We start from the raw sequence: 22620 nt of genomic DNA on the forward strand, positions 1-22620 counted from the left end.
TGAAACACCTAGGGAGGTGGTGGAATCTCCTTCCTTAGATATTTTTAAGGTAAGGCTTGACAAAGCCCTGGCTGGGATGATTTAGTTGGGGATTGGTCCCTCCTGAGGTCCCTTCCAACCCTGATATTCTATGATTCTATGGATATTATCATTATATTGGTGTGTTTTCAACTGCAGAAAGGGAGCCAGCCCCAAATGCGTGTATAGCTGGAGAGCATAAGTTTTGCACCCTTTGAGCCAGATTCTGACCTCAGGCATGTTGGTGTGTATCTGGACTAGCTCCATAGAGTGCAGTGGAATTACTTGGGATTTACCCGGGTGTAACAGAAATCAGATTTGTTTTAACAAACAAAGAACAACTTGTACGTTTCTCTCTATGCTCCTTGCCGCTTTCCCCCTGGGCATTCCCAGAATCCCACAGATCATGTCATCCCTAGCTGTTGGTTTTTACTCCCCCGCTTCAAGGCTCCCCATTGGGGCAATTGTGTCCCTCCAGTCCAAAATGCCATCAGCACCACTCCTGACTTGACCAGAGGAGGCTGCTAGAGAGCTACGCAAGGTGCTCTTCTCCCCAGCTCCCCTAGAAGCAGAGTGCCCTGCCTCGCAGCATTCCCAGCCCCCGACATCCCAGAGCAAAAGCCCACGCTCAGATTCCAAGCTCTGATCCCCTGGGTCATGTGGCAGCACGTTGCCAGGCCACAGCACATCCTGTTTTTCCAGTTGAACACCCTTTCAGTTGGAGCTTTAGTTGATGAAACAGACCCTTCAGATATGCAGCTGTTCTTTTAAGCTGAGCACTAGTGTTGTGTCGAATGAAGCTTAGTCCTCTGGCTTTGGGTTAGACTGTACTGTGTACTCAGTTTTCACAGGCTTAAGCCTGCTTCTGACAGTGCCCTCTGTTTTTTCCCTTATCGGCATCTCTCTCTCACCTCTTGTTGTATCCACCCTTCTGAGCACTCCAAAGACATTAACAGCAACATATGTCTCTGTAGCCATGACAGTGTCAGCCCTTGATCCAGGAACATATGCAAGCTGACATGCATAAGGCTGCTGTTCTCTTTCCTCTTCACCTCTCCCGCAGCTGATCCATCTGAACAGCAACACGGCCCTATCTTGCCATGCTTTTCAGCAATGTGATATATAAGCTGCTAATGATACGCTCTCATGAATATGATCCTGAGATTCAGTGTGTGGTTTTACTTATGCTCATTACAGGGCTTTAACATTAAAAGTGTACAGTCTCAAGGTTTTAAGCTGAACGTGTGGGACATTGGTGGACAGAGGAAGATCAGGCCGTACTGGAGGAACTACTTTGAAAACACTGATGTTCTTGTAAGTATTGGCCACAGCTGAGTGCTTGTTAATGCAGTGGCTTTCCAGGCAGAAAGACAGGCAGTGCTAAACACCCTAATTCTGAGTAACGCCATTGTTGGCATAACATTAATCATTCCGAACCCATTGGCAAGACTGGACACATGGTGAAAAATGGGGGAATTGGCAGAAACATTTCACATTTATTTTTGACTTTTCCAGCACATTGTGCTGATCACTCCTATACATGCTCAATTACAAGTCTCTCTGGTATTAATGGCATAATGTTAACATGATACTTTGCACATCTGTAGCAGTGTACATTGGAGAATCTTAAGGCATTTTACGGGTACTAATGAATTAAGCTACAAATAGTGAGGTAGGTTCAGTATTATCCTCCTTTTACAGATGGGGAAACTGAGGCACAAAACAGTTAAATGACTTGCCCGAGGCCAGCCAGGAAAGTCTGTGGAAGAGAGGCAGAAAGATAATGCTATCTTTAATTACAAGACTATCCTTCCATACCTATTTGAAGGTTAATGTTTGTAAAACTCTGAACGTGAAAACCTTAACTAAATGCTTAATTTATAATGTAGGGCCTTTACAGTTACAGGATGCAACACATTGTGTCTTAGAGCACTGTACAGAATACATACAAAATGCAGCCACTTCTAAGGGCAGGGTGGCAGCCAGCTGGCACCCACAAGCCTGCACAGTGGGGGAAGAGGAGGAATATTGGCCAGGGTTATTGGGCAAATCCCCCACTCTTACCAAAAGTTCTACAGATTCTGTAAAAAAAACAGGAGGACTTGTGGCACCTTAGAGATGAACCAATTTATTAGAGCATAAGTTTTCGTGAGCTACATTCTGAAGAATCTGTACAGATCAGCAAGGGCCTTTGATCTTGAGGTACATCTGACAGACACGGCCCAGCTGTATGTCACTCAAGTTAACCCCCATGGAAGATTTAAAAGCTGAATTGTCTCAGCCAACAACAGAACCTGTGTTGCCACTAAGTTTAGGAAATCCAAACCCAATGCTTAGATCGCTGAGGCTATATCTACACCACACAGTTTTCCAGGTGATTGGCACCCAGGTATGAGCACCTGGGTTAGCCTTGCCTGGGTGTGAGCATCCGCACTGCAGAGCTCGAACTGCGTTACTGCGTCCTCATTGTTTCTGCATTCATCTGTGTGTGCCTGGGAGTGAGTCCCATGGTTTTGTGTTGAGACGCCCTAGGATTCTTTCCCAATTGGTTGCATCAATTGCGAGAGAACTTGTCTGTCCTCTGGCCTGGGGATTTGTGGAAAGGCACTGGAGAGCTGTCAGCACTTGAGTGACTTAGCCTGCATCCTCATTTGCAAAGTGGGTGAGTTCCAGCCTGAGTTAAAGCAGGGCCCAAGCTCTAACCCACACTCCCAACCAGCTAAGCTCATCTGAACAGTAAGTTGTTGCTATCACATTGTTTTACAGATGGGGGAAACTGAGGCACAGGTGGACTGTGACCTGACTGTGAACACGTAGAAAGTCTTACATTACTTAGTCCCAAAGAGTTTACAATCGATCTTCTTATATGTTCACACAGCAGCTAGCACAGTGAGGTCTTGGTCAATGACTGCGGCTCTTAGGAGTGGTGGTACCTCAGTACAAAATAATAATTAAAAGTCAATATCAGAGCCAAGAACTGGCTCTTAATCTCCTGCAGTGTGCCATGCTCTAATCACTAAACATGCTGCCTTTCACCAAGGCGCTGCACAATAAAATACACAACAAATACCAAATAGCTGGGCTACTCAGCATCACTGTAACAGGGGTAGAGTATGGGCCTACAGAGAGGGGGCCAAGGTGAACATAAAAAGACATCTAGCACAAGGGTGAGACCTTACAAGGCTGGGTAGAATTAGTGGGGGAAGCAAAAGTGGATGGGAATCTGGGAGGCAGTGACCATGAGTTGGTTGAGTTCAGGATCCTGACGCAGGGAAGAAAGGTAAGCAGCAGGATACGGACCCTGGACTTCAGGAAAGCAGACTTCGACTCCCTCAGGGAACGGATGGCCAGGATCCCCTGGGGGACTAACTTGAAGGGGAAAGGAGTCCAGGAGAGCTGGCTGTATTTCAAGGAATCCCTGTTGAGGTTACAGAGACAAACCATCCCGATGAGTCGAAAGAATAGTAAATATGGCAGGCGACCAGCTTGGCTTAATGGTGAAATCCTAGCGGATCTTAAACATAAAAAAGAAGCTTACAAGAAGTGGAAGGTTGGACATATGACCAGGGAAGAGTATAAAAATATTGCTCGGGCATGTAGGAATGATATCAGGAGGGCCAAATCGCACCTGGAGCTGCAGCTAGCCAGAGATGTCAAGAGTAACAAGAAGGGTTTCTTCAGGTATGTTGGCAACAAGAAGAAAGCCAAGGAAAGTGTGGGCCCCTTACTGAATGAGGGAGGCAACCTAGTGACAGAGGATGTGGAAAAAGCTAATGTACTCAATGCTTTTTTTGCCTCTGTTTTCACTAACAAGGTCAGCTCCCAGACTGCTGCACTGGGCATCACAAAATGGGGAAGAGATGGCCAGCCCTCTGTGGAGATAGAGGTGGTTAGGGACTATTTAGAAAAGCTGGACGTGCACAAGTCCATGGGGCCGGACGAGTTGCATCTGAGAGTGCTGAAGGAATTGGCGGCTGTGATTGCAGAGCCATTGGCCATTATCTTTGAAAACTCGTGGCGAACCGGGGAAGTCCCGGATGACTGGAAAAAGGCTAATGTAGTGCCAATCTTTAAAAAAGGGAAGAAGGAGGATCCTGGGAACTACAGGCCAGTCAGCCTCACCTCAGTCCCTGGAAAAATCATGGAGCAGGTCCTCAAAGAATCAATCCTGAAGCACTTGCATGAGAGGACAGTGATCAGGAACAGCCAGCATGGATTCACCAAGGGAAGGTCATGCCTGACTAATCTAATCGCCTTTTATGATGAGATTACTGGTTCTGTGGATGAAGGGAAAGCAGTGGATGTATTGTTTCTTGACTTTAGCAAAGCTTTTGACACGGTCTCCCACAGTATTCTTGTCAGCAAGTTAAGGAAGTATGGGCTGGATGAATGCACTATAAGGTGGGTAGAAAGCTGGCTAGATTGTCGGGCTCAATGGGTAGTGATCAATGGCTCCATGTCTAGTTGGCAGCCGGTATCAAGTGGAGTGCCCCAAGGGTCGGTCCTGGGGCCGATTTTGTTCAATATCTTCATAAATGATCTGGAGGATGGTGTGGATTGCTCTCTCAGCAAATTTGCGGATGATACTAAACTGGGAGGAGTGGTAGATACGCTGGAGGGGAGGGATAGGATACAGAAGGACCTAGACAAATTGGAGGATTGGGCCAAAAGAAATCTGATGAGGTTCAATAAGGATAAGTGCAGGGTCCTGCACTTAGGACGGAAGAACCCAATGCACAGCTACAGACTAGGGACCGAATGGCTAGGCAGCAGTTCTGCGGAAAAGGACCTAGGGGTGACAGTGGACGAGAAGCTGGATATGAGTCAGCAGTGTGCCCTTGTTGCCAAGAAGGCCAATGGCATTTTCGGATGTATAAGTAGGGGCATAGCGAGCAGATCGAGGGACGTGATCGTTCCCCTCTATTCAACATTGGTGAGGCCTCATCTGGAGTACTGTGTCCAGTTTTGGGCCCCACACTACAAGAAGGATGTGGAAAAATTGGAAAGAGTCCAGCGGAGGGTAAGAAAAATGATTAGGGGACTGGAGCACATGACTTATGAGGAGAGGCTGAGGGAGCTGGGATTGTTTAGCCTGCAGAAGAGAAGAATGAGGGGGGATTTGGTAGCTGCTTTCAACTACCTGAAAGGGGGTTCCAAAGAGGATGGCTCTAGACTGTTCTCAATGGTAGCAGATGACAGAACGAGGAGTAATGGTCTCAAGTTGCAGTGGGGGAGGTTTAGATTGGATATTAGGAAAAACTTTTTCACTAAGAGGGTGGTGAAACACTGGAATGCGTTACCTAGGGAGGTGGTAGAATCTCCTTCCTTAGAGGTTTTTAAGGTCAGGCTTGACAAAGCCCTGGCTGGGATGATTTAACTGGGAATTGGTCCTGCTTCGAGCAGGGGGTTGGACTAGATGACCTTCTGGGGTCCCTTCCAACCCTGATATTCTATGATTCTATGGGAGCTGTGAGAGAGCGACCAAGGCTTAACAAGGCTGAAGAGGGGGAGGTCCCTTCTCCATTACGGGCTTTCAAATACAGCAGAGCCAGCTTAGTCAGCGAGCTCCTGTGTAGGCTATCAAGGCACAAAACACAGGGCGGCCATAAAATAATCACGACTGCTCCGTCAGGGATTATCTATGGTGCTGTGTATGGTGGGCAAGCACTATACAAGTAGGCAGAAGTCAGCACTGCAAAGCAGCAGCCAGGGAGCCTTTGACTGCTACAGCAGACACTTGAAGTCCGTGCATGGTGAAGATCTGTCTCCATGGGTATATTGAAGATATATGAAGATGCGTCTCCATGGGTATATTGCAGGCCATGTGACTCCCCGTTCTTCCTTGCCAAGCTTGTAGCAGCAATTAAACCGCCACATTCCCATTACATTTACTGCAAGGGAGGGGAGGTGGGAAAATAAAGGGTAATTCTAAGCCCGGAGGAGCGGAAAGTACCCCTCCTCTCTCCCCCAGCCTACTCAATACAACAGGAAAACCCTGTTTTGTAGAAGGAGTAAGGAAATGGGCAGTGAGGAAAAGGACCGGTTTCAGCACTGGTGGACGGGAAGGTAAGCGTTGCACAACGGCTGGTAGCAGTCACTTCCTGACCCATTTCCACCACCGTTTGCATGGAAATTGCGACGCGTTTCCACCAGACTTGATATTGGCCTATTGTTTTTTTAGAAAGCACATGAAATGCAGGTGAATGTTTTTCTCACACTCTGTTCGTGCTGGTACAGCATTTACAAAGATAATTTAAACTCGAGTTGTGCCACCGAGCCCATGCTACCCCTGCAGTAACCAGTTCAGATGGGCTTTGCAATGCAGGAACTCTGGGGCCAAGATAAGGTGCAATCGCAAGACTCCTTCCTCAGCTCCATTCAGATTTGCATTGCACAAAGGGAGAGGACCCTCCAAAAATGTTTGAAAACCATGAAGTGATTGCACATTCAAATCAGTGCAGGTGTGTGTGAATGGGAGATACTCCAGCTCTACACACCTGTGATATTTGGAAGCTTAACCCAGTCAAATAAGGTACGGTCTGTTTGGATGATTGCATATTCAGACACACACCTGCAGCGATTTTGCATGTGGCTTTCTGCTTTGGAAGTAGGCACTTTACATGTACTGCGCTGGTTGGCGTTGTGCTGTGCACTGGAGGATTGCCTGCAGCCCTGTCACCGCAAACTGTAATCTAGTTAGATCTTGCAAGTTAAGCGCTGATAGGAGACCCCCCAAAGAAAAGCCAGTGGCTGCTAGAGAAAGGATTGGTGAGTGTTAGGGGGCACTCCTTGTGAGCGCTGAACTAATGCCCCAGCAGTGTGAGCTGGGGACTCTGGTACTGGAGAGGTCATCTTTCAGGTGAGATGTAAGGCTCAGTAGCTGACCAGTCATCCTCACTACACATCCCATGACACTTTCTTCAAGAGCAGAGGTGTCAGCCCCAGTGCCCTAACCAAATTTCAGTTTGAAGAATTATGTTCTCTCCCATAACTACCTCACTTTTGGCTGGATATGGTGGTCCTCACTTCCTGTCCTAAACAGTTATGTAGTGTTCCTGTGCGCAGTAGCTAAACAGATAGCATTTCACCCTAGAGGAGGCAGCTGTTGATATTCCTTCTTTGTAATTTTAACAAGTTTTCCAACAGTAGATAAGATATGGCATCCTCACTGAGGAAAGCACTTAATGACATTTTAAATAGTTATTTACTATAGTTTATAATGTTTCATTTAGTGCTTAGGAAAGATGTTGAAATGACACCAGATCCCTCAGCTCGTCTACTGAGCATGGACCAGTATAGTATGGGCAGCGGCATTGTAAACTTCCTATGCATATGCTGTCCTCCACCAGTGTGCATCAGCTCTGATTTGTAAGGATCATGAAACCACAGTAAGTAGAGGAAAAAATGCATGAGGTCACCAGTTACCTCTTCCCCTGGCAAGCATACGAGTTTTCCTCACAGCATATTAAGTTCCTACTAACTCCAGCCTTTCCCAGTCAAAAAGAACAAACAGAATGTTGGGAATCATTAAGAAAGGAATAGATAATAAGACAGAAAATATCATATTGCCCCTATAGAAATCCCTGATACGCCTACATCTTGAATACTGCTTGCAGATGTGGTCGCCCCATCTCAAAAAAGATATATTGGAATTGGAAAAGGTACAGAAAAGGGAAACAAAAATGATTAGGGGTTTGGAACACCTTTCATATGAGGAGAGATTAATAAGACTGGGACTGTTCAGCTTGGAAAAGAGACGATTTAGAGAAGATATGATAGAGGTCTATAAAATCATGACTGGTGTGGAGAATGTGAACAAGGAAGTGTTATTTACTCCTTTTTGTAACACAAGAACTAGGGGTCACCCAATGAAATTAATAGGCGGCAGGTTTAAAACCAACAAAAGGAAGTATTTCTTCACACAACACATCATCAACCTGTGGAACTCTTTACCAGAGGCGGTTGTGAAGGTCAAGACTATAACAGGGTTCAGAAAAGAACTGTATAAGTTCATGGAGGATAGGTCCATCAATGGCTATTAGCTAGGATGGGCAGGGGTGGTGTCCCTAGCCTCTGTTTGCCAGAAGCTGGGAATGGGCAACAGGGGATGGATCACTTGATGATTCCCTGTTCTGTTCATTCCCTCTGGGGCACCTGTCATTGGCCACGTCCAGAAGACAGGATGCTGGGCTAGATGGACATTTGGTCTGACCTAGTATGGCTGCTCTTATGTTCTTATGTTTGGAGACTGTTCTACAGTTTAATCAATTTTGCTGTTAGGAATTTTTTTCCCCTGATATTCAGTCCACATTGTCCTGGAAGCATGGAGTCTCTGTCTGACACTGCAAGCAAGGGGGCCATTTGTGGTGTGATGGGGGGAATTATGGACACCGATCCCCTAAGAACCAGACTGACACTCATTCCACTGAACAGCAGTCCGCAACTTGCAGTCACTCCTGGTCAGGGATGGATTCATATCAATGACCTGGAAATGAAAGGCCCCATGTTTCGTTGCCAGGCCCCTCAGTCAGCTGGGGACCCCGACTCTCATGTCACACATACACACATCTACCAGTACCTGAACCATTGTGGAGTTTCTTTTCAATTGTCCTTAGCAAGTTACTGTTTGGGGAAGGTTGATTTTGGTCAGTGTAATCCTTCCTGTGTTACATGATATGCAAACACTAAGGCTCCACATTGATTTAGGCCTGTCTATTGTTTTAAACAACTGAACTGTTTCAACCACATTAGCGATGAACAGGGGCATAGTTCAGAGGGATGGGAGCAGCTGGCTTTACTAAATGCATATCTAGCAAGAACTTCAAGGAGCCTGAAAGACTGTGTGGAGCTAAAACCTCTTCCACAGGTTATGCCACTTGCATTTACCCCCAGAGTGTTCAAAAACAAGTTCTTAGTCTGCCAAGGAAGGAAACTAACTAATTCAGTGCTGGTGAAAGATGCCGAACTGACCCACATCTCCATAAAACAAACAGGCAGAGCATAATCAGTAGAAGTGCAAGCTCCTCTCACGCTGCCCCCTGTCCAATGGTCTTAGCCCTGCCCTGGAAGGAAATTCAATCTCCATGACCAATTCAGTCCATTTCTTCGCTGTCAACACAGTCAGTAGTGGTTTATGTGGACACATTACCACTGGGAGGCAGCCTGATTTACTGTACTGAGCACAGAGCTGGGAGGCAGGAGACTCCTTTGTTCTGATCCCAGCCCTGCCAGCAACCCCCTCTCTGACCTTGACCAGTCCACGACCCTTTTCTCCCCATCTGTAAAATAGGGATAGTTGCCTACCTTCTGGGGTGTGGGGTGGGGTAGTTACTGTTTGTACAGCACTTTACATAAATGTTTGTGCCTGTGTAAATGATAAGGATTGCTATTGGGAACTGGATTCAATTCAGTTTTATACAGGCTACTACATCCTTCAATGTATTCCAAATAAAGTAACTCCTTCGCCTGTTTCCTTTGTAGATCTATGTCATTGACAGCGCAGATAGAAAGAGGTTTGAAGAAACTGGTCAGGTAAGTAACTTATGTTCAACTCTCTCTGAAGTAAGGTTCATTAATGCCCTTTCCATACAGAAGTTAGGAATATACTTGTTGTTTGTGTGTGGAAATTTGCATTTCAAGTGGGGCTTTCCTTTCAGCATCAGCATAAATTATTAGTTGTCTATTAATTTGATGAAGGGGCTACCCTTGGTTCACCTCTACCAGAAGAAAATGGAACCAAATGTTTAAAGCCTAAACCTTTTCAGGTCCTTCTGAATCTTGCCAAAACAAGATCATAAGGAATCATGTTCTTATGATTTCCACTTAAATTTGTAAATATTGACTTGAACGTTTCTTGGGTCTGATCAGAAACATTTAAAAAGTTTTGTAACTCAATTCTGTTTTATCCTGGTTTTCAGAATGCAAGTAAATTGCTTTTTTGGCCTAGAATCTGATCCATGATGCAACTCATTCTTGCACAGCAGTACAAGATCTCTTCTCCCTCCTCCCCCAAAACAAGGACAGTCTGTAGCGGTTCTTGAGCCATCCACTCCCCAACAAGCACATGTTTTACAAAATACCCTGCAACATGTCATGCAAGTGAAACTAAAGTCTGGCCAATAAAACCTATCGTCCAGCCTGGCTTTCAGCATTCCTTCAGTAGGTAGCACAGCTTCCTTGTGGGAGGGAGATTTTTGTTTCTGAAACAAGATTCTCTTTTACGAGTTACAGTTCATAAAACTTGGATCAAAAATCGAAGCTTGTTACTAGCATCATTGCAGAGGTTCAAATATATTAGAGATAGAACCACCTGATTTCAAGGATGAGTCAGGGCAATAACTCGATGTATTTTGTGTTGGTTTCCAGAGAGCAGGGATTGGCAAAATGCAGAGTTGTAGCCTTTAAAACAACTGTTAATTTCAAACTAAGCTAAAGACTCACATAACCTGTAATTGAAAGAACTTGCTTCTGAACTCTGAGCACAGATGATTGTATACTCTCTTGCTTTTTTGTAATAGGATCCAGGTTTCACTGGAACACTCACTTCCAACATTTGCCCTAAATATAACTCTAATTAGAGACATGATCATCCTCTGGTGGTTAAAGGCTTCTCTCCCCCCCATAACCCCCTTTTTAAATGATATAGGAGCTGGCCGAGCTCTTGGATGAAGAAAAGCTCAGCGGAGTCCCTGTGCTCATATTTGCTAACAAGCAAGATTTACTTACGGCTGCCCCTGCTTCGGAGATTGCTGAGGGACTGAACCTACACACGATCCGTGATAGAATCTGGCAGATCCAGTCTTGTTCAGCCCTCACAGGAGAAGGTGTGCAGGTGAGGTGATAGAGAGGGCTTGTTGTGCCAACATACCTTACTGAATGAGGAGAGGCTGTGTGGTGTTATGAAGGAGGCCAGTGATCACAAGGGCTCCTCAGAAAGCAGAATATCTTAATCAAGTTTTAGGAAGGCATTTATTTATTTTAAAGAGATGATGTCAGGTTAATCATTTCATGAAACATGTTGTCTTACCTGTGCTGTTAACTCCTTAGATTACTACTGCATAAAACTTTCAAAATCAAATTTACTTCCACTGATGCTGGGTTTTGCTTCAGCTCAGACAATGGAGAGAGGCTGGTCAGTTTCACTTTGGTCCAGCCTAGAGCACAAAAGAGCTGCCCGATGGTGGGACCTACTTATGATGGTAGCACCTGATGTGGCTAAAACTCTGTAGACTAGGCTGAGCCACGTCCCTGAATCAAGACTGAAACGTGGTTTTAACTTTGTTGGGTGCTACCACGTAATAGCATACCAGGTCGTACAACACGGTAATTTTTTGTAACATAGATGGGACTTGAGTTTAGTCGGTTTCACGCTTTCGTGCATTAGTATAATATTTGAATATTTGGGTTGCAAACACTGTGGGAGGCTGTTTACATTCCAACTCAACTCTTTTACTTAGAATTTAAAAAAAAAATCTGTCTTTACAGAACCCAAAGTGTGGGCCTAAATATACCAGACAGTAGCCTTCCAAGAGCTTTTATTTATTTAGCCAATATATAAACTTCGCTGCATTTGTAGCCAAGCTTGTGAAACATTTCAGCCCTATCTCGGTTTTGAAGTGGTGCTGTTACAGGGTATTATAATGTTATACTATCTCAGTAGGTGACTTGGACTTGCTGTTTCCTAATGGATTTTTGCCCCACAATGGCTATTATTCAAACATAAAATACTCTTGAAGAAATAAAGCAAAAAGGAACACAAGCTTATATTTCAAATGTGTACATGCATCCCCATGTCACCTCCTCCCTCTCCCCACTCACCCGCCTGCCCCAGGCTCTCACCCACTTTGTTGCTCCTACTCATTTCTCCAGGAGGGAGCTGTGTTGGCTCAACAGCTGTAAACATGATTGGGTGTGGAAGCATTAAATGCTGAAAAATGAGGATTATCAGCTTCACCTCTATTAGCTGAAAAATGCTCCTCTCCCCAGCTGATCCAAGTCTTTCTAGACCTACATGGCTGCTTTCCTATTGTCTGCTTCTTCTCATTGTGCCTTCAGATGTGTGCAGTGCACCTGTGTGTATCTAGTAAAGTCTAATACAACCTAGTACGTGGAAGTAAAATCCACTCCTGTGCTTATGTCCAGATAGCAGAGGCCAAGTCATTAAGTATCTGCAGACTTAAATATTTTGTTCATCACCCTAACCTAAGTGAAATGCATTTAGATGTGAGCCAGATAATGTCTCACTTTGTCACCCCCATTTTCCGGTACTGTAAAAGATGGCAGCTTATTACAGAAATGATCATCCAGTGGGAGGGTGGGCAAGTCATAACCTGCCCTAGAGCCTGTAGAGTGAATAGCCATCCCCATTCCCAACGAGCTCAGAGAGAAAGGATGGTCCAATGTTTAGGACACTTGTCTAGGACTTGGGAGACCTAGATTAAAGTTTCTGCTCCACTCCAAACTTCCTGTGTGACACTGGCAAATCCCCATGCCTCAGTTTCCCCTCTGGACAATGGGAATAACTGCCCTGCCTCAGAGGGGTGTTGTGAGGAGAAATCCATTAAAGATCATGAGGTGCTCAAATGTTGCAATGATGGAGGCCACATAAGTACCTCAGATAGATATCTAGATAGGCAGACAGCACTTCACCTCCATGGCGCCATAAACACCATCAAACCAGACAGCAAGACGCTCTTGCTTTGGCCAGGAAACATTTCTGGAAACACAACTAGAGCAAGGATTTTAGATCTCGGTTGGCTCAGACTAGGGCGGAGTCATTTATCCTGCCTTTTGGGTGTGTCCCATGAAACCACAGAGGCAGGCCACCCCCTCAAACTGTGGGGAGGGGTTGGGATTAAGACAAACACATGAGGTTTGTGTTACAGTATCTCTGCACCGTGCTGTCATATGGGGAGTTTAGATCCCTGTGCACTACTCTGAGAACTTCTCAGATAATGTTGACTTTAGTGACAGAAAAATAAATGAAGATGCTGGAAGCCAAGAAGCATCCGGTATTTAGAATGAAAGCAAGAGAACAAGCCTGCTGCCATTGCTGGCAGTGGAGCATAGTATCCAGTTAGACCTGAGAGACGGTACCAATGGATTTTGATAAGAGGGGTTTCTCTGGAATGAGTATGTGCAGGAACTGAGTTCATAGGGAAGGTTTGGTGAGGGCCCCAAGGAAGAACAATGAGCAAGGATAAATAATGACAATAACCAAAGGGGAACCAGTTTGAAGGTCATTTAATTAGTTTAGTTGATAGTGCCATGGTGTATAGAATTGGGTAGTTAAGACTGGGGATTTCAAGGTTAATGAGATTAGATTATGGTTAATAGAATGATATAAATTTAGAGAATTTAACTATTATTTGAAATAGGTTCGTTAATAAAAATGTTAATTAAGAAGGGAATCTGCGTTGTCATCTTGTCCTTTAACATTAACCTTTTGGGACTTGAGAAAGGTCACAGCAGCTTCCTTGGAAAGCCATGAATAAAAGTGACTGGGTTAGAGGGAACCCCCACAGGTTAGCCCCCTGCACCAAGCTGTCACCCACTGGGCTGCCAATAGCACCAGCTTGTTTCCGCTTCCAAAGAACAGAGTTTCATTACCTCCTCACTCTCCTTAGTGAAGCTGTGGACACATCGTTCATTTTGTTCATGAGACTATGGCATTGTTCAAAGAAGAGAGACTTCCATTACGCTCTGAGTGCATTTGAAGCAGACCCTTACTTTGTCTGTAATTCAGAGCTAGCAAAGGCAGAAGGATTGTCTCTCTGCAGTAGTGATTTGGTTTCTGCCTCACAATCTGGCATAAAGACTCACCCGGTTTGCAAGTGAAAGCTCATGTTTATATACCATTGACAGCGTAGCAGAATAGCAGAAGCAGTGTAATAAGTGGGCTGTGTATGGTATATGGTATGAGGTGGTAATTGGTTCTGGTGACAACAGGGGACAGGGGAAGCAGTGCCTCATAACAGTGATTTGTTGGCAGTTAGACGCTCTGGGGCAGGGGTGGCCAACCTGGGGCTCCGCAGCCACATGCGGCTCTTCAGAAGTTAATCTGCGGCTCCTTGTACAGGCACCGACTCCGGTGATGGGGAGTCGGTGCCTGTACAACAGAGATGGGGTGGGAAGGGGCAGCCACATGTGTTTCATTTTGCTATCTACCTGCCTGTTGGGCCTGCTTAATAAGAATCCTGAACGTTTGTTGGACGTGATTCATGCCTTTGGACCAGTCTGCATTGCACAGTTTGCTGCATCATGGGACCATTTTATAATATCCCTGAGATGGGACCAAACTGTGCTACTGCCCTGTAAAGGCTAAGGGCAAGTTCCTCAGAATGGTGGAGAGGGTCCTTAAAGCTGTCCTAAACGGGCGGGGGGGCGGGAATCTTCCATTGGCATAATGCTGGAACGCATTATGCTCTGCTCAGCCTCACAGCAGTAATGGCCCCTTGATGCCATTACAAGTCTGTGGAAGTTAGAGCAGCCTTTAAACTACTCTAATCTGTGTCAGGGCCAGTTTGGCCCCAGGATTATGGGAGGTAGAAAGGTGGCCTAGAACCACCTGTGCCTATCCCTCTTCAGCTGAGCCCTAGTATTGTACTATGTTAATATCACAGTTTGGCCCATCCACCCAGGCAAGAGGTATTATGAAGTGGCCTTTGACAGTATAATGTGCTGCATTAATAGGCCCTGAGTTTGTTTTAAGGCCAGTATGCACAGGGACTTACCATATTTTAGCCAAGTTAGACACACCTTTAAATTGCATTAAAAACCCATTTGGATAACAGTAGCTATACCACGGTGGACAGAGACAGGGGTTGCAGGGGATAAGGAACAGCGGAGCTAGGAGCAGAGAGCTTAGTGATGTTTAATGTGGGAGCAGAGAGGGAATTGTCAGAACTGTGTCAGGAATACAAGATTACAGGAGTCTAAAAAGAAATTTACATCTAGGCAAAAAATGTGTAGCCACTTGTAGCAGGATGATAGAAGCAGCAGCCTGGAAATCTTAGGTACCGGGGCAGGATATTAGCAGTGTGGACAGAGGAAAAAAGTAACATTTGAAATAAGGAGTATGCTGAAAACATCCAAGATAGCGAATTTTTAACTCCCCTGACCCAACTGATTATGGCATACCCAGGTTTACCTGAAGGAATTAAGCCTTATTGCCCCCAAGGTCATGTTTAGGGGTCAGAAGTTTGTGACTGTGCCTGATCCCTGGTTTATCGCATGGGAGCAGACATCAGAAGGTTCCTAAGAGGTGGAAGGGACTTGTTCACTTGTATTTGAGGTCTTATTACTTTGCTCTTGTAGCTAAATTGCTGATAGCATGGGGTTTAAAACAAGTTGAGTGCAGTCAGCCAATCCCAGCCTGCAGCAACCCTCTCCAAATCTGCCAACACAGCTCACCTCTGGCCTGCTACCCCAGCTACTATTCCAACGTCCAGTCTGTCCTGAGTAGAGAGTCTGCCAGTCATGGCACATTGCGTGGTGCTTTACTGTATGCCTGCTCTGCAATCAGAGGGGTGTCTGCAGCATAGCCGAGCTAGTTTCAATCTCGCTAGCTCCAATAACAATAGCAGGGAAGCCCTGGCAGCACAGGCCATACCAATGCACCAGGACCCTGGGTGTGCACTCTGTACTCCAGTGACTAGCCCATGCTGCTGCCCACTGCTGTTACTGGAGTAGCTAGTTCAAGGTATGTCTACATGGGCTGCAGTCACACCGCTGTATTAGAAATGGAAAAGATTCAGAGAAGGGCAACAAAAATGATTAGGGGGATGGAACAGCTTCCATAGGAGGAGAGATTAGAAGGACTGGGACTGTTCAGCTTGGAAAAGAGACGACTATGGGGGGATATGACAGAGGTCTAATAATTTGTGAATGGTGTGGAGACCATGAATAAGGAAGTGTTATTTACTCCTTCATGTAACACAAGGACCAGGGGTCACCCAATGAAATTAATAGGCATCAGGTTTAAAACAAACATAAGGAAGTACTTCCTCACACAATGCACAGTCAACCTGTGGAACTCATTGCCAGGGGATGTTCTGAGGCCAAAACTATAGCAGGGTTCAAAAAAGAACTAGATAAGTTCCTGGAGGATAGGTTCATCAATGGCTATTAGCCAAGTTGGGCAGGGATGCAACCCCATGCTCTGGGTATCCCTAGTCTGATTGCCAGAAGCTGGGAGTGGACAACAGGATCACTCGATGATTGCCTCTTCTGTTCACTCCCTCTGAAGCACCTGGCGTTGGCCACTGTCAGAAGACAGGATACTGGGCTAGATGGACCATTGGTCTGACCCAGAATGGCCGTTCTTATGTTCACTGATTGCAGTGTAGACATACTCTGTGTGAGGGGCCATCAGTCTCATTCATTCTTGTGACCAAAATGCAGGATTTGAATCCAACTCTTCAGAAAAGAAAAGCTAGGAGTATCCACTCGCAATAATCCTCCTCATTGACTGCCATGCACAGGATATGTTGCCCATATGTGGAAAGGAGCCTTGTCACTATCGTTCCATGAGATGCTTTGCAGTGTAGTTTCTCCAGCGTTTTAGCCAACATGAATTTGTAGCAAGGGCTCTGTGGGTTGAGGGGACTTATTCAATAAGGTGCATGGACTTTTCCCGCAGTTCAGTGTTTAGCGTCTTTTTTATTGATGTTTACTAGCTGTTTGTAAATGAATAGAGACAGTAAAATCCGAAGAATTCTAACTCTCTCCCCATCTATGGCGTTAGATTTAATATCTGCTTGGGAAGGGAATATTACTACTGTATTCATGTTCATTCTTAGAATAACTGCTAATGCCAAAGCATACTGCTTCAGAAGAGTGCAAAGTTAGTTATTATTTGTACTTTATGTATTTTAGTCACAAGGGTGTAATTGTTGTTATTGTAGGGATGAGGTACTTTTCATAAAGAGTCAATTTCAAGTACGTACAGGCAAGAAAATATAAGGACAAGGGGCAGAAGAAAAATTGCTCTCATTGTTTTTAAATCCTCTATGGACTTGGTCCTGTCTTTTGTACCCACCATTTTTCTTCCCCTCCCTGCTCCTTCTGTACCTGATGCAAGAGTCTTCTCCAGCTCACCACCTCCCATCTGAAACAGCCTCCCTGGGTGTCTCCACCATAACAGCTCTCCTTCCCATTTCAAACCTTCGCTGAAGGTTTGTTGTCCCATATCTATATTTTTCTTTTCCCTTCCATTGTATTCACCTCTCTGCAAAGCATACTGGGATACCCTCTGTAGGAAGGATGCCACACACAATAAAGTTGCAATAAAAACATTTAAGTTATCTTTAGTGCTTGCAGATAACAGTATTTTACTCATGTTTCTGATATAGCAAACATTTTTTCCTACTGGGACATGTTAATCCCTCAGACCCTCCCCCATGAACTAATTAGATATTAAAATTAACTCGTTCTATAAAATGGCTTTAAAAGCCATTCCTGCTTTAAAAGTTAGGTGACCTAGGTTTGGATTTCAAACCCCTTGGAGTTCATCTTTTGTCTCTCACAGTGCTTTGTCATTCTTTTGCCCTCGTTATATGGTTGATGCAGTTTAGGCTCCCGGCCATGGTAAATCCCAACATAAACTCGCTTTATGATCCGCGCCTCTCGGGTGCTCCAGTGGGCTGATTTCCCCTCCCTGAGCTCCCTAATGGCACCGGGCCGAGTTTTAATCACTGTAAATTCAGGTTCTGGTCAGATTAGCTGGGAGATAGGATGCGCATTTGTTGTTTTGCAGTGATGTATTGTTTATGGGATTACTGTGCTGAATAGCAAAGGGTGTCAGCTGATATTTATTACTTTAAGCTGTCTCAGCTGTTCTGGTTCAGCAAGTAAACCTAGATTCAAAATGAATGAGGGGCTCTGCTTGCCTTGTATGCCATGATGTGTGCAAATGTGATTATTGCTTCAGACACTGGGGAAGCTGAAATCATTCTGGGAGCATTTTTTACCCTTTGCAAGCAGTCATGCAGATTTCTAAAGAACACAACCGAGCGGAGGGCTTCAACATATCTCCGTCTAGCTCCACTGTAAACCTATGGCCTCGTGTACCTTGAGAATCTCTCTCCAAAGTGATGCGCTTTAAACCACTAAAGCATTTAAAGCATTACATGTTTTACACATAGGTTTTACATTGTTACTGAAGGGAAAACACAAAGCTCCTGGGCCTTAAAATGAATTTACTCTCGACTTTTCCCATTTGGTCAGAGGATTTCTGACAATTTGTTGTACACACTGATCTCCGCTGCAGTACTAAATAAAAATGAAGAAAGTGACCCTCCCTGAGGTTAGGCTTAGAGCCATTATTAGAATTAGGCCTCTGTGTGTGTGTGTGTGTATGTATGTCCCATAGTAATCTGATGCACCACTGGGTTTGTTTTATAATTTAAAACTGCAGCAAGGGTCAGTTTAGAAAACCACTGGACCTCTTCCAATAAGAACTACCCAATGGGACAGCTACCAGGGTAAATTTCTATTTTCAAACTGAGATACCTTATGTGCTCCTGATTAAGCCCTGAGGATTCAGTATCCTCTTTAAAACCTTCTGTATGACCACCATCTTTCTGGCTAAGAGCTAGACAGGACTCTATTCAGAACCAATCTATGAATTTCCTTTCTTTGCTAAAAGGGGTTGCTGTTGTGTGCCAACAACACTCTTCCATTGTTATATGCAGCATAGTTGTCGCCATGTCAGTCCTAGGCTATTAGAGAGACAAGGTGGTGAGGTAGTGAGCCGGTACGACATTGTGCATCAACTATGGGAAAGGGACTGAGAGACTTTTTCCATTGGACCATATGAACTGGAACCATAAACTCATTGAACATTAAATCCCACCAAATGAGGGTAAATCCATCCTCATCATCATATCCACTCATTATACTCCACACCTGAACATCGCCATTATATGGACAACATACCCCCATATCTCAATGTTTGTACTTTTACCCGTTAAACTTTTACCCCCAATCGGGGAGACTGCAGATTATGTATTCCTTACGCCACCCATTCCTAAACCGAATTTCGCACCCCTTGATAATCTGTACCTTATTCCCTGATAACCAGAAACTTCTGTGCTTAAACTCTGTACTGTTTTCTTTTTATTTCAACATTATCTTAATAAAATTATTAAATTTCTTATTAGATCAACTTCTGTTGGTGAGAGAGCCCTGAAGAAGAGCTCTGTGTAACCTCAAAAGTTTTTCTCTGTTACCAACAGAAGTTGGTCCAGTAAATTAAAAGATATTCTCTCTCCCACCTGTTCTTTCTTACTGACGCTCTTGGGAAGATCAAGCTCTTAACCTATTTCTCCCACTCTGTGCTGGCCTGAGAAATAAGAGAGCAGGAAACAACATGCAGCCCTGCCACTGGACAATGCAGAAAATTACTAGCAGGCTGCTCAAATATTTTTAAGGTCTAACGGCTTTAAAGGTGTAGTGATAGTTAGCAAAGTGACTCTACGAATGACCCACTGGGGCTCCCTGTCCTCTCTCTGCTGTCCCCGATCTCATCTGCCCAGTTTACAAATCCAAAGATGGATTTTCAAACCTCAGACCTGAAAATCCAGCTGGCTTCCTCCTTTGAACATCATCTTTCATACTAACTAAAGACTCTTCACTTGGACTCTAGGGGGCAGTTTAGAGGGTGCACATGGCTGACGAGAATCCAGCTCGTGCACTCGGCAGGGCTTTTAGGTCAGCCGCATGAGCAGGTAAAATGATGCTTTCTTTGCTGGAGCATTCCCTTCAAGACAGATCCCAACTTGCTTTATGGACAATAAACTAGGACTCCCAGCAGCCCTGTGTGGTAGAGGAGTGTTATCATCATAGATGGGGCAGTCTGTCTATTTAACGTACTTATATGGCCCCCATCACAGGTGCATCTGAGTGCCTTACAGTCCTTACTGTATTTCTCCTCCCAACACCCCTATGAGGCAGAGCAGGGCTGTTATCCCCATTGTACAGATGGGATCCGAGGCACAAAGAGACAGGAAGTCTGTGGCTCAGCAGGTTATTGGACCCGAATACCAAGTTAGCACCCTAACTCTAGGGCCAGTGTCCTCTAAAATTGACATACAGGAAGACTGAGTTACTTGCCCAGGGTTGCAGGAGTCCATAGCAGAACCTGGAATTGAGCCTCAATCTTTTTAATGACAAGTCAGTCCTAACTCAGAGGACTCGGACACAGAGGTGGAATGAGAAGACAACCCTTTTTTACTGAGTCCCTTTTCTGACCATAACAGCTCTGCGACAGGAGCCACTGAACAAAGGGGAATTTGCAGTTTACGTGTCGCATTGTGGGGAATTATGGGGAGAGTGGTACAAATGTTTTCCAAATGACAGCTTGAGGATTCCTTATCCCCTTCCTTGACTAATCTGCCTTTCTCTGTGTCCACCTTTTGTCCGAAGGACGGCATGAACTGGGTCTGCAAAAATGTCAATGCGAAGAAGAAATAAACCCCCCTGAGCTGCATGGAAATGGAAGAGCTGTGGAAGCTGAATTCTATCCTGGAAGCACTAATTTGCTGCTTTCTGACCAAATGTTTTTTCCATCTGTGCACAGCTACAGCTGTTAAAAAAAGGGAACAACAACAGTTCAACCCACGGCTGGAATTGGACCTTTACCTGCTCTTTAGTACAGTTATTTTTCCCAATAAAGGAATTGTACTTGCCCCCCCCCGTATAAATAGTATTAACTGTCTCCACACTCCTCTGATTAGAAAATGTGATTTTAAACAAGAGTAAGCTTGTGATTCAGGTTAGAGAATTCCAATAGGCTGGGGGCTTGTGTTTGGGCTTCTGCAGAGCCAGTATAGTCACCGAGATGATCACAGCATGCCCTGCACCCCACTGGTTCCACAGTCATCCTGGCCATTCTCAGATGTCAGTCAAACCTTTTCCCCAAAGCAGATGTTGTTTCGGTAGCAAGTGTGGGTTGTTAAAAGACGCACGTCATTTTGTGTAAGGTGGGTAGAATTCTCATGTCATCCCCTGCCCCCTGTAGCCCTAAAAAGAACCTTCATCTTAACCAGATACAGCAGTGATGCTGCACCCCTCCCTAGAAGTGGGAGAGGAGCCATGTATGTATAACCTAAGCTTTTGACAGTTTGAAGGCAAGGAAGGGGTAGCTTTTCCTCCAGCTAAAGTAAAATGCAGACCACTTCACGGTGGCAAATACGTGGTTACCCATGTTCAGTGCAAGGGTGGGCGGTTATATTTTTGAAATTAGTCTTGGTATGCCACAAACCCTGGCCATCGAGGTAACTGTGCAGTGAAGCGCAGTTAATTCCATGTTTCAGTTCCTAGAACAAGGTAAAACCGCTCCCACTTTTCTCTTTTTTGAACACACAGTGTATTTTCTGCCTTCTCTAAAATCTTTCACTTCAGGAAATGCACTGGGACTTGTGGAGTGAAAATCTACAATTGCTTTGCAGTGGGGATAGCTTTCTGCAGTTGATCCTAGGTATGAGGCTGGAGCCATGAAATGGCCACTGTGGGAAAGAATCTCCCAGTTTAGAATTAATCCCATGTAGGGGTAGGGATTGGAATAATGGCAGATAGGAAGCAGGAAGGAAAAGCTTGTTCTAAGACGATGAGTCATTTTCCCTTGACTGACAAATTCCACAACTTCTTCAGTCCAAATGGATGTGTCAGAGGTGAGATGGGGGTACTAACTGGTAGGAAGGAAAGGGTGCTTGTCCCCTGTAGGTCCCCAATTCAAATCCAGCCCAAGTTGACAGGGACTAAGAGTCACTGGCACCTGAAAGCAGTTGCGTCCAGTGCAAAAAAAAAGCTGCTGGCTCTCAGTCCAGCTAGTTTCTAGCATACAGATTTACAGATTGTTTAAAAAAAAAAAAAATCCACCATCCTGATTGGCAGCATTGCTTGCAGCCCAAGCATGAAGGCCAAAGAATGACCACAGCCGTGCCCTGCCCTCTCATCGCTAGGAGACAGCTTGGCGGGCAGTGTGGGAAAAGGTTGCCCTGCCTGTACCCTGGTGATCCTGCTTTCTGGAGAGCCAGAGTACATCTGTCTCCAAACCCAGAAGGAGAATGGTGTGGAGATTGAAGTGATCTAGCCCCAGTGTAAAAACCAAAAGACTGGGGAATAAAACAGGCTCAAGTGAATTCCTAAGCGATAGCGAAATACGCAAGGGGACATGGTTCTATCTTTGTGCAGAATGAGCAAGGCAGCATGAGACATGCGGGCAGATCTGTTTAAAATCAGCTTGCTCAGTGACTCTCACCTGCAGCTGCAGTACCTTATCCGGAAGCCCAGGAATCTTCGCAGCACATGTTCCCAGGGGCTACTCGGAGTAACGCATCGCAGCATGTGTCTGCCTTTGCTTTATTGTTAGTGCATCCTCCTGCTGTAAACAATCGCAGCTCTCTTACAAAGAGCGAGGTTGTGCTGTTTAAGTGGCTAAATGCAAAGCTTCAGAATATGGGCTCCCAGCCTTGAAATATGTCACCTTTGCGGCATTGAAAGTGTAGAGTTTCTGAAATGCTTCCGCACCCCTAAACGTCAACAGTTTTAAAAAAACCCACACTACTGTGACCTTAGGTCCCTGCCACTTTAAAAGAGCCT

The 22620-nt window shown here is 45.0% G+C and overlaps 1 protein-coding gene across 1 annotated transcript in view; it reads left to right on the plus strand.

Moving 5' to 3' along the window:
• ARL3 (ARF like GTPase 3) overlaps positions 1-22225 on the plus strand; it is a 36531-nt gene extending 14306 nt beyond the window's left edge. The window contains exons 3-6 of the mRNA XM_073354499.1: positions 1216-1332; positions 9499-9549; positions 10664-10849; positions 20443-22225. Coding sequence (XP_073210600.1) covers positions 1216-1332; positions 9499-9549; positions 10664-10849; positions 20443-20490 — 402 coding nt within the window. The 3' untranslated portion in view covers positions 20491-22225. The remainder of the gene's footprint in view (positions 1-1215; positions 1333-9498; positions 9550-10663; positions 10850-20442) is intronic.
• The last annotated feature ends 395 nt before the right edge of the window (positions 22226-22620 follow it).

Source organism: Lepidochelys kempii, chromosome 7 (genome assembly GCF_965140265.1).
Source record: "Lepidochelys kempii isolate rLepKem1 chromosome 7, rLepKem1.hap2, whole genome shotgun sequence".
Taxonomy (NCBI): domain Eukaryota; kingdom Metazoa; phylum Chordata; order Testudines; family Cheloniidae; genus Lepidochelys; species Lepidochelys kempii.